Source organism: Mesocricetus auratus, unplaced genomic scaffold, assembly GCF_017639785.1.
Source record: "Mesocricetus auratus isolate SY011 unplaced genomic scaffold, BCM_Maur_2.0 Super-Scaffold_2245, whole genome shotgun sequence".
NCBI lineage: Eukaryota > Metazoa > Chordata > Mammalia > Rodentia > Cricetidae > Mesocricetus > Mesocricetus auratus.
The window spans coordinates 45,690,599-45,706,506 of NW_024429180.1; the positions used below are offsets into that span (position 1 = coordinate 45,690,599).

At 44.8% G+C, this 15,908-nt stretch overlaps 1 protein-coding gene across 1 annotated transcript in view; it reads left to right on the forward strand.

The window, feature by feature from the left end:
* Positions 1–2,088: 2,088 nt before the first annotated feature.
* Cog3 (component of oligomeric golgi complex 3) overlaps positions 2,089–15,908 on the forward strand; it is a 56,633-nt gene continuing 42,813 nt past the window's right edge. Inside the window, exons 1-3 of the mRNA XM_005070956.4 lie at positions 2,089–2,375; positions 9,777–9,923; positions 15,005–15,066. Of these exons, the coding sequence (XP_005071013.1) occupies positions 2,202–2,375; positions 9,777–9,923; positions 15,005–15,066 (383 nt within the window). The 5' untranslated portion in view covers positions 2,089–2,201. The remainder of the gene's footprint in view (positions 2,376–9,776; positions 9,924–15,004; positions 15,067–15,908) is intronic.

Here is a 15,908-nt window from a genome sequence, read left to right on the forward strand (position 1 = left end):
GCACTGGTCCCCCAGTGCTTTGGGGTGTTTTCTTTGGTCAATAGGATCGTATGTGGTTTCATTTTGAAAACTATATTGCAATCATTTTATTCAAATAGAATCATATTTTATTCTATAACTTAACCATAATTATCCCTTTTCTGTTCCAGGAATCAGTCCAAGATTCCATGTTACACTGAGATGTCTTGGCTGGTTAGTCTATATGTGACAGCTCCTCAGTCATTCCTTTTTTTAAAAAATTACTTTATTTTTTATTATTTTGAAACTCTTTTTAGGTTTACTGTTTTATTTGTGTTTGTGTGTGTCATGTGTATGTGGGTACCCAGAGAGGTGAGGAGAGGTTGGGTCCCCTGGAACTGAAGTTAAGGTGACTGAGAGCTGTATGATGTGGGGGGCTGAGGACTGAACTGGAGTCTTCTAAAAGAGCAGCAAGTTCTCTTAGCCCTGGAGTCATCTCTCCCGCCCTGATCTTGGTCCAGTTGTGATATGGTTTTTTTTTTTCAGTGTCTAGAATTTGTAGCAGGCTTTCTTTTCGGCCGTCAACCGGCTCCCAAATCATGACATGGAGACTTAGTATTAGCTATGAGTGCTTGGCTTATGCTTGTCACACTAGCTCTTATCACTTAAATTAACCTCATCTGTTTTGCCTTGGGGCTTTTTACGCTTCTTTCATTATGTGTGGCCTACTCCGTGTCTGTCTGTCTGTCTGGCAGCTGCCTGGCTGACTAGCCCTGGGTGTCTCCCCCATTCCCTCTCCACTTTCTCTTCTTTTTCTCAGCCTGGATTCCTCCTTCTACATATTCTCTCTCCTGCCTAGCTACTGGCCGTTTGGCTTTTAACTAGACCAATCAGGTGCCTCAGGCAGCCAAGGCAGCACATCTTTACAAAGTTAAACAAATGCAGCATAAACACATGGAACCCATCTTTGCATGGTTAAAGGGATATTCCACAAGAACTAGGTTTGTATATTTGTTCCGAATGGCACAGAAGGAGTATCATGCTCTTAATTCACGCATCCAGGAATTTCATGACAACGATGTTGTGTTAGATCACATGATTAAGATGGTATCTGCTACTGTAAGTCATTATATCCTCAACCTCCTCCTTTTTGGAGACCAGGTTTTGCTATTAGCCCAGGTTGGCCTTGAACATGTTGCAATCCTTGTTCATATGTTGCAATCCTTGTTCATCGGTCTTCCAAGTACTGGCCTTGCAGGTGTCTATCACCAGGCCTGACTTCCTCCTCTTTATTGGTAAACGTCTTGGGGAGATTACCTGGAACTATGCAAATTGCCATTTCTTCTGGAACTTTTTGCCAGCTCCTGCCAGTATCCACCCTTTAATCTTGCCTGCTACAATTATTACTGTGATGTCCTAATGATGACTTTTTATTTCCCTCACTTTTCTGTATGCATTTTGGAATTTTTTGGTATAGTAGAAAGTTGTTCCTTTTTCATTTATTTACCCAAATTTGTTTATATTAGTATATACTCAGTTTATATACTGATAAAGTATATTTGTTCAGCTATGTAGGTTTCCTCCAATAATACTATTTGCGTAGCCGTCCCGATGTGTATCATGATTTAAATGGCAGAATAATTTTCCCAGTTTCATCTTTGGATCGTCAGTTATTGGGTCGGTTCCTCAATGTTGGCCGGTTTTTTTTTTTCTTTCAGTTGTTTGATGCTATTAATGAAGCCTGATATGTACGTCTTAGAATTTGTGTCTCCACCAACTTGCTTCCCAAAAGGGAAGTTGCATATTCGAAAAAGTTGTGCTCTTGGTTGCTATGTCAACAGGGAAATCACCCGCCCCCGTCTGACAGCAAGGAAGCGGTAGGTCTTTGGAGATCTTCCTCTGCGATCCCAACGCGTCCAAACACCTCGACACCACAAGAAAGTTACTGGTGGCGAGGAAGAGGCTTCCGGTAGGGGCAAACCTACTTCCGCTCACGCCGGTCTTTTACCACCCCCGCACCCCAGCTTCAGGTACGCTTCAACCGGAAATGTTTACCCTCGGTCGAAAGCCACGTCTCTTCTGGCCTGGGTCCCGCCCCACGCCAGGGAAGCGTTTCCGGGGTCAGGGCGCTCGGGCCCGCCCCGCCGCGGCTGCGGCGCTGGAAGCCTCGGTGCTCCCGGAAGTTCCCGGCTCTGCCTGTCCGGGTCGGGCTGTGCGCTCCTGAGTGGCCCAGGGCGGCGGGGATGGCGGAGGCGGCGCTGCTGCTGCTGCCGGAGGCGGCGGCCGAGCGGGACGCCCGCGAGAAGCTGTCTCTCTGGGATCGGAGACCCGACTCGATGGCGCCGCTGACAGACAGGCAGACGGACTCGGTGCTGGAGCTGAAGGCGGCGGTGGAGAACCTGCCGGTGCCCGCCGAGGTGAGGCGAGGGCGTGGGCAGCGCCCGGCCGCCCGCTGCGGGGACCCGGCCTGCCCTCCTGAGCCACCGTGGCGGGTCCGGCGGGAGGGGCCAGCGCGTGCCCCGATGCCAGCCTCGCCCGCCGGCCACCCCGGCTGGCCCTGCCCGGTGGCGTGGACGTCCACGCGAGGGCCCCGCCTTCCCCCCGGCGCCGTGGGACGGTTGGCCTGAGCCTGGCCCCGAGCGTCTTGCTCCAGATGTCCATTGTCAGGGTCGCCCCGCTTCCGTGAGCCTGGGGAGCCGTCCTCTGGAGCCCCGCTAGTCTGCAGTGCTGCGTCCGGGAGTCAGCTGGCTCGCTGGCTCCCGGCGCGGAGGGACACTCGGGATCAGAGTCGGCCCCGAGTGACAGTTTCATTCATCACACACCAAAGCCGTGAACTCTTGCTGTAGGTTATGGGAGATGAGAATTATTTAACCTATGGCAAGGCAATAAAAAAAGAATTACTTCTGCAAGTTGACTCAGTTATTAAGTTTTGGGTTTTAGTGTCAGCGCTTCCGTCCACCTGCCACTGGGGCAGTAAGCATGGTACCGTTTGTATGATTCTGTTTGGTTATGATAGTAGGAGTTCTTTTTACGAATTGTTCAGATGTTTGACAGGGTCTTCTGGTTTCGAGGCCCAGACTTTGGGTTATTTTATTTGCAGTGGTGGTGGTGTTTGACGGTGGAGGCATCAGTTCGGAGTTCAGATGCAGATTGAATTTGCCATTTCCCTCTTTGCCCTCACACTTTATGAGGCGTGATTAGAAACGTTTTCTGCACCTTTGTGTGCCGTGCTGGAAAAGTAGGTGCTCCTAGGTGCATTTGCCTGCCCACCTCCAGGATGTCTTACAGGAAGTAGATTGAGTAAACGAGGGAGCAGGTGGAAAGTTCTTTGATCTGGTCATGCTTTATGCCCTGGGTTATAGGTAGGTGTGGTGTGTGTGTGTGTGTGTGTGTGTGTGTGTGTGTGTGTGTGTGTGCGTGCGTTTGGGTATTAAATTGAGGGCCTTGCCATTGCTGGCTAAGCATTATACCACAGAAACTGGCTTATGTGTTTCCCAGTCTGTTTATGATCTGTGTGCTCCATTATTGAAGCTGTGTGTCTAGACTTCACAGAGTCAGGGGCATGAGACCAACACTACAAGAAACCTCGTTGTCGTTGCCATGGCTTAGGAACAAAGTTTCCGTCCTTATTTAATATGGAGAGGGTTGGAAGAGATGACAGTCTTACTGTCCTGCACCACGCTTCCTTATCTGTGCTCGATACTTACCGTTATCCCATGCTGCCCCCTCGCCGCATACCTCCACTGTGGTAGGAACTGTGGATAGCAATGAATAGGAAAGATGAGATTTCCAGCTTTAGGGCATTGACGTAATTATGGAGATCATGAACCTGTAGTAAGAGAAGAAAAAAATCCAACTAACAAACCAAGAAGGTACAGACGGTGATCCAGTCATTGGGTGGTGGGACCAGATGGGTGAGGTATGCCTTTTCATGGGAGGCCTAAAAGTCAGGGGGGATGTAGAAGCGAAGGGGAGGCCTTTTACAGAAAATGACAGCCTCGCCCGAGAACTGACATGGAAGACATGAAGCCAGCCTGGGAATGGCTTAGTCAGTAACGTTCAGAGGGTGCACTTAACAGGTCCAAGTATTCTGGGAGGGTCTCGTATTAGAAAGAACTTGTTTACACCGCCTTCAGCATCTTGGAGGGGCACATCCTGAAGGCTTTCACTTCCCTGTACTAAAGTGTTCTATGTCTGATAACTTCATTGCTGAAAAAAGAATTCATTGCTTTTAATTTGTCATACTAGCGTATTTTCATAGACTTCTCTGTAGTGTTTCAATAAATTATTTCCTGATCTATTAGACAGGGCTGATTTAGTGGTCTAGTTAGTGTTCAGCTAATACTCAGTAAACATGATAAAGAGGTTAACATCTTTAGAAAGCAACTTTCTCACGTATAAAAAAAGCACACCTGGGCTGGAGAGACAGCTCAGCAGTTAAAGGCTCTTTATGCTCTTGCAGAAGATCAAGGTTCAATTCCTAGCACTTCCATGGTGGTTCACAACACTCCCTTAACTGTAGTTCTCTTCTGACCTCTGGGCACTAAACATGCATGTGCAAATACAGACATACAGGCAAAACACACATAGAAAATGAAAAAAGTCATAAAAATTCCTTACCTTGGAAAATTGTGCTTATTTTCTTTTCAAAAAGATATATTGTATATATATTACATTAGATAAAAGAATTTGCAGTAGAGGGGTTTCTTGTATTCCAGGCAAATTTTCTTACAGCAGCAAGGATCTTTTTCTTTCTGCTAAGTAGTTCTTGTTGAAGTGCTAAAATAATTTACATTGAAACCTGTCTGTAACTTACTGCTATAGCTGTTATTTTCTCGTAGGTGTGTGACCTTGGTGTGACAATTAACTTCTGCATGCTTCTGTTTTCTTTGTTATAGAAGCTTGTCTCATGGGGACTTGTGAAAACTAGAGGCAACCATGTGCTTAAGCGGTGCATGGCAGGCTTCTCGCTAATGTTACATTATTCATGTGATCTCTTTCAAACAATGAATGTTTTAAAAGAGTAGATTAGAATCTGGAGCTAGTTTAGGTGTCACTAAGACTGAAGATAAGAAAGTGTTTTGGTCCTTGGAAGGTTCTGAGACTCCAACTTCAATGCTATGCTCTAAACAGAGAAAGTGTTGTCTGTTCAGTTGGGGAATGGATTGATCCCATTGAGTCTAAGAGTCCTTTTCTCCAGGCCAGGATTTTCCAAGAAATAAGGCTTATGAGAGGAAGGGACCTTTGTCTTCTTTTGGATTGGCTTAGCTGGTGAGGTAGTGCTGTGTGATTTGTTATAATTATTATTTAGTATGCTCATGTCCATTTATATAGGCTGTCCAATAGCTTCCCAACACGGCCAGCAACATCTGTGCTCTTGTCTGTCTGGTGGTGTGCTGCTCTGTCCTGAGGTCCAGGCAGTGCATTGAGGGAGGTCCTGATGGGGTCAGCTCCTCTGAGAAGTCAGAGGCAGCATGCTGGGACACTGCCCCACTGCCTCTTGAGTTGCCACTCAAGTGCTGCTGTGTTGTGAAAAGAACTGAGTGGGACGTAAGTACCCAAAGGGTTAATTTCCTCTTACGCTGCTAAAAGCAAGTTGCTAAATTATTATTTAAAATCATTTTTTAAAAAGTTTTCCTAAAGTTTTTTTTTTTTTTTTTTTTTTTTGGTTTTTGAGACAGGGTTTCTCTGTATTGTTTTGGAGGCTATCTTGGACCTTGCTCTTGTAGACCAGGCTGGCCTCGAACTCACAGAGATCCGCCTGCCTCTGCCTCCCGAATGCTGGGATTAAAGGTGTGCGCCACCAATGCCCAGAGCCTTAAATATTTTTTAAAGTGTTTCTTTTTGAAAGTTTTTCTTTAAAGTGATTGTATTGTGGTTTCTTTTCTACTTAGTTTAAGAGAAAATAGTTTCTTATTAGTAAGAGTAAGGGAGCAAACAGGACCGACCCTTCTGCTTCTTGTATTTAAAGTTTTATGGATATTATTATTATTATTATTATTATTATTTTGCTTTTTGAGACAGGTTTCTCTGTGTAGCCCTGGCTGTCTTGGAACTCACTCTGTAGACCAGACTGGCACTGAACCCAGGATCCATTTGCCTCTCCCTCTTGAGTGCCGGGATTAAAGACAGTCACCACCACTGCCAGTTGGCTGTATATTTTATTTTTAATTATATACACGTAAGTGCGTCTGTGTGTGGGTTTGTGCATGAGAGTGAATGACCATGGAGGCTAGCAGAGAGTGTTGGAGTCCCTGGAGCTGGGGTTAAATTTACTGATCTGAATCTGTGTGCTTTCTGGGTGTGTACACCTGGCATGGGTGCTGGGAACCGAACTGGAACTCTTAACTGCTGAGCTGCTTCTCCAGTCCATAATTAAAGGTCTTAGGATTGAAAATTAATTAGTGTTAGTGTTTGAGGTAATCAAATTGAATGCTTGTGGATAAATATAGTCTTAGATGCTCACATTTACTCCTGACTGGATTATAGAATGTGTCTGGGATATCCTGAGCAGCTTCTCATGGATCTAGAGTTTTTTCTGGTAATTTAGAAAATGACATTTTTTTTTTGGTTTAAAATAAACTGAGCACATGTCTATGACCTCTTGGTTTCATTTGAAATGACAGAAATTAATGCACGGTACACTTAAAAAATCAATGTAAAGACTTAGCAACCAAACAAGATATCTATATTATGAATTTTACTAGCTTGAAATAGTCAGGAATTTTCTGTTGTCCAGACCCAGCCTCAATTATAGACAGGTCCTTTGTCCCCAGCCTTGGAGGCGGGGCTTTGCCGTTGGGTCTGTTTACTCTGATGTCCTGGGTCCTGTGTGGTTTCTTGTCTGTTGTCCAGAGTGGAAGATTTCCTTTTCCCCCTTTCAGCTATAATAGGGTGCTGTGTTTTGTGGCTGACAGGAGTTGCAGCTCCCCACCCCACTCAGTGGCCTAGGGTGTTTGCCCACGGAGGAGAAAGGGCTAGCCAGGCTTTGTGTCCTGCTTTCCACATGGTAGCAACCGCTCCTCTCCTGCGGGTCGGCGCCACCTTGGTCACAACCTTTCCCACAGATCTCTAGTGGAGTTTGTGAGTAGGTATGGATTCTTCCTAAGTCAGTGGCTTCCAGATGCTTCCACTTACCTTCTAGTCCTAGTGTTTGGTGACACTTGGATGGTGCTTATCATTCTCTTTCCCCGTCGTCTCCCACAAGAGAGTCAATATTTGACTGTCACTGGAAATGTCCATCTTTCTCCAGTTTGATGTGTTTTATGTGTGTGAGTGCTTTGTCTGTATGTCTGTATGTGTACCATGCTTGTGCTTAGTGCCTGCAAGGTCAGAAGAGGCTGTCAGGTCCCCTGGAACTGGAGTTACGGATGGTTGTGAGTCACCTTGTGGGTACTGGGAACTGAACCCAGGTCTTCTGCAAGAGCAACAAGTGCTTGTGATCCCTGAGCCGTCTCTCCACCCTTTCCCCCTGGATTTAATTTGCAGGGTTATCCTTCAGCCTAGGCTATGATGTATTTAAGATGACTTAATGCTGCCTGGCAAGATGGCTTAGTGAGTGAAAGTCTCTGTGGTCAAGCTGATTGAGCCTGAGTTCAGTCTCTGGACCCACATGGAGGAAGGAGAGAACTGACTTCCACAAGAGGTCGCACACAAGTGCTAAATAACCACAATGATTAAAAAAGAATACTTATGCTTTTGTAAGTATTTGGCTTTTGCATGTTTGTGTGCAAGCAGCACGCATTTCACTCTCTTCATCCGGGCGTTGTTAACTGGGATGTTTGTCAAATCCAAGCTGGAGACTTTACTTTTTCCCTTTACATCTTCTTACCATGTACTACTTACATTTCTGTCTCCGCTTTACATCTTACCTACCTTAACCATGATCTCTTGTTACAGAACTTTTACTTTAATACAATGCTGCAAAGACAGCTTAGTTACTATTCTGTTCTCAAGAAGCAGTGTAGATTCAGATCAGTAAATTTATTCTGTTGCTGCTCCTAAGTAGGAGTAATAAAGAACTATGATTTTATTAATAGGAATAATAAAAAGTACTTCTAATGTCAGCAATTCAATTTTATTGAGTATTTACTATGGGATAGGTCTTATGTTAAGTGTTGTACATGCAGTGTTGTCTTGGTGTGTATGTGTATGTGTGTGTGTGTGTGTGTGTGTGTGAGTGAGTGAGTGAGTGAGAGAGACGAGTCCTTGTTGGTTAATTAGGGTGCTTCCACAGTGAAGGTGTACACATTTTATCTCAGTTAACAGTTCTGTCTTCAGAACTCTTAATGGCAGCACACAGTTGCTGGTGACACTTTAGACTCAAGATAAATTTCACTGAGTTTGAGAAGCTAATTCTTGCTGGGTCACAGCACTTTTATACCAGGGCTTATGCTACGTTCAGCAAGAGTTTATGTGCGTTATGTCCCAATTAGGCATTTGCATTTGGCTAGGATCCTCCTTGCTCTTGAGTCCGACTCATGTGTGTACAGGGACCTTCCTGATCATGTTTGCTATTGTGGCCTGCTGTTTGCTCACACGCTCGAAGAAGCCAATGCTTTCTTCTTTGGTCCTCACAGTAGTCTTGATATGGCTACAGGATCTGTTTGTGGTAAGAGGAGAAATTGAGAACTAGAATCATGAATTTCTCCAATGCCATCCAGCTTGTACATAAGCAAGAGGCTTTCAACCAGGCTTCACTTCAGTGTGTTTACCGTGTAAGTATAGCCCCATGTGGACACAGACGTAACCTCCCCATATTCAAGACTCTTGTTTTGCTGGGCGGTGGTGGCGCACACCTTTAATCCCAGCATTCGGGAGGCAGAGGCAGGCGGATCTCTGTGAGTTCCAGACCAGCCTGGTCTGCAAGAGCTAGTTCCAGGACAGCCTTCAAAGCTGCAGAGAAACCCTGCCTCGAAAAACCAAAAAAAAAAAAAAAGACTCTTGTTTCTAGATTAGTAGTGGGATATTTATGCATCTATCTAATTTGAGCTGTAATGAAAAAAGCCCTGTCTTTACATGGAATATCTGCATTTAGAAAGAAAGCAATTTCCTAAGACCTTGAGTCATGTCTTATGTTGGAAGACTTTAAATGCCATGATGAGGGCTGAAAAGTAGAACTGAACCTCACAGTAGGCCCTGTTACTTTCCCTGCCACCCACTTCAGTTCCTTTTAGGTCTAAAAACAGCTTATCTGGTATGTGACTTCAGCTCAATTAATATTGGAGCTAAAGTATCATTAGTAATGGGAAGTGAGAGAGTGCAGTATTGGTGTCACAGGGAGGCCTTGTCCCTGGACTTCTGGAACCATAGGAGCTCAGATCTTTCCTAGTCTCTTCTCTGCCATTGAATCTCACAGTGTGTCAGTGGAGATGAGGTGGTAGATGAGGTCATGGATGCAGGTGGTAGGAGGAGGCAGTTTGCTAATGAATGGTTGTGGTTTGTTAGTTCTGTTGCTTGGTCAGGCCTTTGTGTTTGATCCTGTAGAGAACACACTACTTGCAGTAGCACACAGCTTTCCCTTTGTCGGTTGGTAGTTCATACAGGCTCAAGTGGTTCTGCATAGACTCATCCCACTGTTAGAAAGCCACTCAACAATCAGACCTTGCTACTGAGTGACACTGGTGTCCTGTTTACGACATCTTGAGAGTCACATCCGTCCCAAAGAGGGCTAGCGGAAATTGTTAGTATTGTGTGACATTTCCTGATCTTGGAGGATTTAAAGGAAGTAATTCATTCTCTTTGAGAACAAGACAGAACAAATTGAGTTGATTTAAGAAAAGTTTCAAGCTAAATGTCTTGTGGCTTCCTTTTTCAAGCTCCCAATTGAAGATGTCTGCAGCTTAGCCTCCCAGTCACTGCCTATCGAGCTGACTGCTGTGGTGCCCGGATCTACAGAAGACATCCTCTTGAAGGGCTTCACTGCCTTAGGAATGGAAGAGGAAAGAATTGAGACTGCACAGCAGGTAAATAAATGGTACCATCTTTCCTAGGGACATTGGATTATTCTAGATGTCTCAGTAAAAATGTCTGCCACAGCATAATAATATCGGCATTCTAGAGCTCTAGGAAGATTGAATGCTGTTCTTCGTCACCTATCTCCTTGGTGACCAAACTTTCAAATCTATGAGTTCTGGGGGGCCATTCTTATTCAAACCACCACATTGCCCAATTATACTGGCAGTAAGGTAATAGGATAACCTAATTGGGCTGGAGAGATGGCTTATGGTTAAAAAAGTACTGGCTACTTTCCAGGGGTTCTGAGTTTGATTCCTAGCACCCACATCGGGCTGCTAAGAGCTGTTTTTTTTTTGTTGTTGTTGTTGTTTGCTTGGTTTTTGAGACAGGATTTCTCTGTGTATAGCTCTTGCTCTGTAGACCAGGCTAGCCTTGAATGCACAGAGATCCTCCTGCCTCTGCCTCCTAAGTGTGCCACCAACGCCTGGCTTCTCACATTTTAGCTTCAGATCCAGGGTTTCTGAAACCTTCTTTTGACTTTTGTGGGCACCAGACATACACATGGTATAGACATACACACAGGCAAAACACTCACACAGATAAAATAATTTTTTAAAAAGATAAGAATAAATCTTTATAAAAATATGTACATCTAGATACACATACATACATCCTTCTCTACTTGCTGCTTGGTAATTCTCTTTTAAAATCCTAAATGTTTTCTTTAGATGAACATTTAAAATTATTTTATAGTAATTTAGCCTGTATTTTGGTATTTCCTTACTGCTAATTACAAACCGAAATGTGTAGCAGTTTCTGCAGATACTTCCCTGTTTATTCTCTCTGACTTAAGAGAGTTGGAGCTCTCTATGCCTACACCACCCTGAACATACTGATCTCATCTGATCTTGGGAGCTTTGCAGGGTTGGGTCCAGGTAGTACTTGAAGGAGAGAGTTAGTGCTGGCTGAGACAGGAAGATCACTAGTTTGAGGCCAGCCTGGATATATAGCAAGTTCAAGGGCATCCTGGGTTATACAATACATAGACTTTGTGCCTAAGACAAAAACAAAGACAAAAAAAAAGAGTTAAAGCTTAGGCATTTCCAAATGAAACATAAAGCAGATGTACTGAACCACATGCATTGTAAGTCAAAAGAGGCAGCGAAGAAAGCAAAGGAAAGCTCTTGCTGTAGTTAGTCTGACCTAGGAGTTCTCCTGTTGTAAAATTAGGTTGACTTACATCTACTCTGTGGTAGAGTTAGGTGGACTTATGTCTACTACTGTTGTAGAGTTAGGTTGATTTACATCTACTCTTGTTGTAGAGTTAGGTTACCTAACCTGCTCCTGCTGTAGTTAGGCCGACCCACATCTGCCCTCACATCTGCTTCTGCCACAGTTAGGCCACCCCACATCTGCCCCTGCTGTAGTTAGTTAGGCTGACTCACATCTGCTCCTGCTGTAGTTAGTTAGGCTGACCCACATCTGCCCCCACATCTGCTCCTGCTGTAGTTAGTTAGGCTGACCCACATCTGCCCCCACATCTGCTCCTGCTGTAGTTAGTTAGGCTGACCCACATCTGCCCCCACATCTGCCCCTGCTGTAGTTAGTTAGGCTGATTCACATCTGCTCCTGCTGTAGTTAGTTAGGCTGACCCACATCTGCTCCTGCTGTAGTTAGTTAGGCTGACTCACATCTGCCCCTGCTGTAGTTAGTTAGGCTGACTCACATCTGCTCCTGCTATAGTTAGTTAGGCTGACTCACATCTGCTCCTGCTGTAGTTAGTTAGGCTGACTCACATCTGCCCCTGCTGTAGTTAGTTAGGCTGACCCACATCTGCTCCTGCTGTAGTTAGTTAGGCTGACTCACATCTGCTCCTGCTGTAGTTAGTTAGGCTGACTCACATCTGCTCCTGCTGTAGTTAGTTAGGTGACTCACATCTGCTCCTGCTGTAGTTAGTTAGGCTGACTCACATCTGCTCCTGCTGTAGTTAGTTAGGCTGACCCACATCTGCCCCCACATCTGCTCCTGCTGTAGTTAGTTAGGCTGACCCACATCTGCCCCCACATCTGCTCCTGCTGTAGTTAGTTAGGCTGACCCACATCTGCCCCCACATCTGCCCCTGCTGTAGTTAGTTAGGCTGATTCACATCTGCTCCTGCTGTAGTTAGTTAGGCTGACTCACATCTGCTCCTGCTATAGTTAGTTAGGCTGACCCACATCTGCTCCTGCTGTAGTTAGTTAGGCTGACTCACATCTGCCCCTGCTGTAGTTAGTTAGGCTGACTCATATCTGCTCCTGCTATAGTTAGTTAGGCTGACTCACATCTGCTCCTGCTGTAGTTAGTTAGGCTGACTCACATCTGCCCCTGCTGTAGTTAGTTAGGCTGACCCACATCTGCTCCTGCTGTAGTTAGTTAGGCTGACTCACATCTGCTCCTGCTGTAGTTAGTTAGGCTGACTCACATCTGCTCCTGCTGTAGTTAGTTAGGTGACTCACATCTGCTCCTGCTGTAGTTAGTTAGGCCAACCCACATCTGCTCCTGCTGTAGTTAGTTAGGCTGACTCACATCTGCTCCTCTGTAGTTAGTTAGGCTGACTCACATCTGCTCCTGCTGTAGTTAGTTAGGCTGACTCACATCTGCCCCTGCTGTAGTTAGTTAGGCTGACTCACATCTGCTCCTCTGTAGTTAGTTAGGCTGACTCACATCTGCTCCTGCTGTAGTTAGTTAGGCTGACCCACATCTGCCCCCACATCTGCCCCTGCTCTAGTTAGTTAGGCTGACCCACATCTGCTCCTGCTGTAGTTAGTTAGGTGACTCACATCTGCTCCTGCTGTAGTAGTTAGGTTGACTCACATCTGCTCCTCTGTAGTTAGTTAGGTGACTCACATCTGCCCCTGCTCTAGTTAGTTAGGCTGACTCACATCTGCTCCTGCTATAGTTAGTTAGGCTGACCCACATCTGCTCCTGCTGTAGTTAGTTAGGTTGACTCACATCTGCCCCTGCTGTAGTTAGTTAGGCTGACTCACATCTGCCCCTGCTCTAGTTAGTTAGGCTGACCCACATCTGCTCCTGCTGTAGTTAGTTAGGTTGACTCACATCTGCCCCTGCTGTAGTTAGTTAGGTGACTCACATCTGCCCCTGCTCTAGTTAGTTAGGCTGACTCACATCTGCTCCTGCTGTAGTTAGTTAGGCTGACTCACATCTGCCCCTGCTGTAGTTAGTTAGGCTGACCCACATCTGCTCCTGCTGTAGTTAGTTAGGCTGACTCACATCTGCTCCTGCTGTAGTTAGTTAGGCTGACTCACATCTGCTCCTCTGTAGTTAGTTAGGCTGACTCACATCTGCCCCTGCTGTAGTTAGTTAGGCTGACTCACATCTGCCCCTGCTGTAGTTAGTTAGGCTGACTCACATCTGCTCCTCTGTAGTTAGTTAGGCTGACTCACATCTGCTCCTGCTGTAGTTAGTTAGGCTGACCCACATCTGCCCCCACATCTGCCCCTGCTCTAGTTAGTTAGGCTGACCCACATCTGCTCCTGCTGTAGTTAGTTAGGTGACTCACATCTGCTCCTGCTGTAGTAGTTAGGTTGACTCACATCTGCCCCTGCTGTAGTTAGTTAGGCTGATTCACATCTGCTCCTGCTGTAGTTAGTTAGGCTGACTCACATCTGCCCCTGCTCTAGTTAGTTAGGCTGACCCACATCTGCTCCTGCTGTAGTTAGTTAGGTTGACTCACATCTGCCCCTGCTGTAGTTAGTTAGGTGACTCACATCTGCCCCTGCTGTAGTTAGTTAGGCTGACTCACATCTGCCCCTGCTGTAGTTAGTTAGGCTGACTCACATCTGCTCCTGCTGTAGTTAGTTAGGTGACTCACATCTGCCCCTGCTGTAGTTAGTTAGGCTGACTCACATCTGCCCCTGCTGTAGTTAGTTAGGCTGACTCACATCTGCTCCTGCTGTAGTTAGTTAGGCTGACTCACATCTGCTCCTGCTGTCAGCTCCATTACTTACCATCATTGTGAGTTTCAGCAAGTTACTTACCTTTTGGGTCTTTAGTTTCTGAGTCTGGATATTTAGCAAGCTCAAGGGCATCCTGGGCTTCATAGTACATAGGCTCTGTGTCTAAGACAAAAACAAAGAAAAAAAAGTTAAAACTTAGGTAGTTGTAATTGATATATTAACCCCTGAGCAATTATTTCTTAATCGGCTGTGGGGACCTGGTGGGCGGGAGAGGAACCAGTCTAGTGGGACCCGGTGAGACAGAGGAAAACATCCGACTACACTTATCCACCTGGCTTTTGTTTGTTTTTCTTCTCTTTTTCCCTCCTCTCCCATCCCTTCCCCAGTGTTTTACTATGTAGTACAGCCCAGGCTGGCCTTGAACTTGTGATCCTCTTGCTTCAGCTTTCTAAGTGCTGGCATTGCAGGCATATATAACCATGCCAGATTTTATCTTTTTAAATAATGGGAGGTTTATGTAACATTGGTGTAGGGGCAGATATAGCTCCAAGTCCATATTCTCTTTCAGTTTTCATTTTTATTTTATGCAAGTGGATATTTTGCCTGCATGTATGTCTGTGCACCACTTATGTGTCTAGTGCTCTCATAAGCCAAAAGCAGATCCGCCTGCCTCTGCCTCCCGAGTGCTGGGATTAAAGGCATGCGCTACCACCACCTGGCTTCAGGTATTAGTTTCTTAAGAAGAAATATTAGTTTTTAATATGTGTCTTTAGTACTGTTCCTTACTAGACTCTGGGAATGACCAGTGCTTTTCATATCCTTTGCTTTTCCTGACATATAGATGGTGTATGTGTGTGTGTGATGTATATTATATATATATATATAAAATATATAACATAATACATCATGTATATTATGTACTATATAATATAGTATGTCATTGTTTTATATACATATATATATATATTATACACACACATAACATAAAGCTCAAAGCTAATTATTGGTGGCTAAGCCCTAGAAATAAGATTTAGTTAGGTAATGCCTGCCTTTTAACTTGTACTCTATCATGTAATCACTTTTCATTTATCTGTTTTAGTGTGATTGACATAAGAATACTCTTTGTTTTCCAGTTTTTCTCATGGTTTGCAAAGCTGCAGACTCAGATGGATCAGGATGAAGGAACTAAATATAGGTATGTGTGGGTCCTTTATTTGTTGGATATTCTGAGTTTTACATCATAGTCATCTCAAGGTACCAAGAAAACTTAGCAGTCAGATTTTCCTTAATACCAGTCAGGGCAAGGATTGGAGTTGTAAGTGATTTTAGAAAAAGAATTGCAGAAAGGACTTGGATCAAGAAGTTGTATGTGAGGTGTTGTCTCAGAAACATCGATGGAAGACCTTAGGGATGGCCATCTGGATTGAATATGCTAGCATATGCGGATAGGGAAAGAAGCCTATAGTTTTTCTCCAAGTTTAGACTATGAGTTCTGCATTGATGTTCAGTAAACATTTATTTACAGCTGGTATTAATTTTTGTTTTTTGTCTTTGTTTTTTTGAGACAGGGTCTCACTAAATATCCCTGACTGTCCTATAATTCAGTGTGTAGGCCAAGCTGGCTTCAAAGTCACAAAAGATTTGCCTGTCTTTGCCTCCCAAGTGGTGGGATTAAAGGCGTGCATCACTATGCCTGCATAGGCATGGCCATTATTGCTAGGCAGTGTGCTATGGATGTGTAATCCTACTGTATCAATAGCAGGTCTTCAAGGAAACGTTATCATTCCTGTTTTACAAATGGCCAACCTGAGGCTTGGACGCATTAAATACCAGTGTCATTTGGGCTTAGGTAGAGCTGCAGTTTTTACTAGTGTCTTCTAGTCTCAAATCCAAAATTCTTTTCACATCATATGGTCGTTAGAGGTGGCAGTTATTGGAAGGAGTAACCTACCGTATTTACTGCCTTGGGATGTCCTGATGTCCCCATCTTTGAAGGTTGATGCCTGTGGTTTATTGACTTACATGCAGGAAACCAGA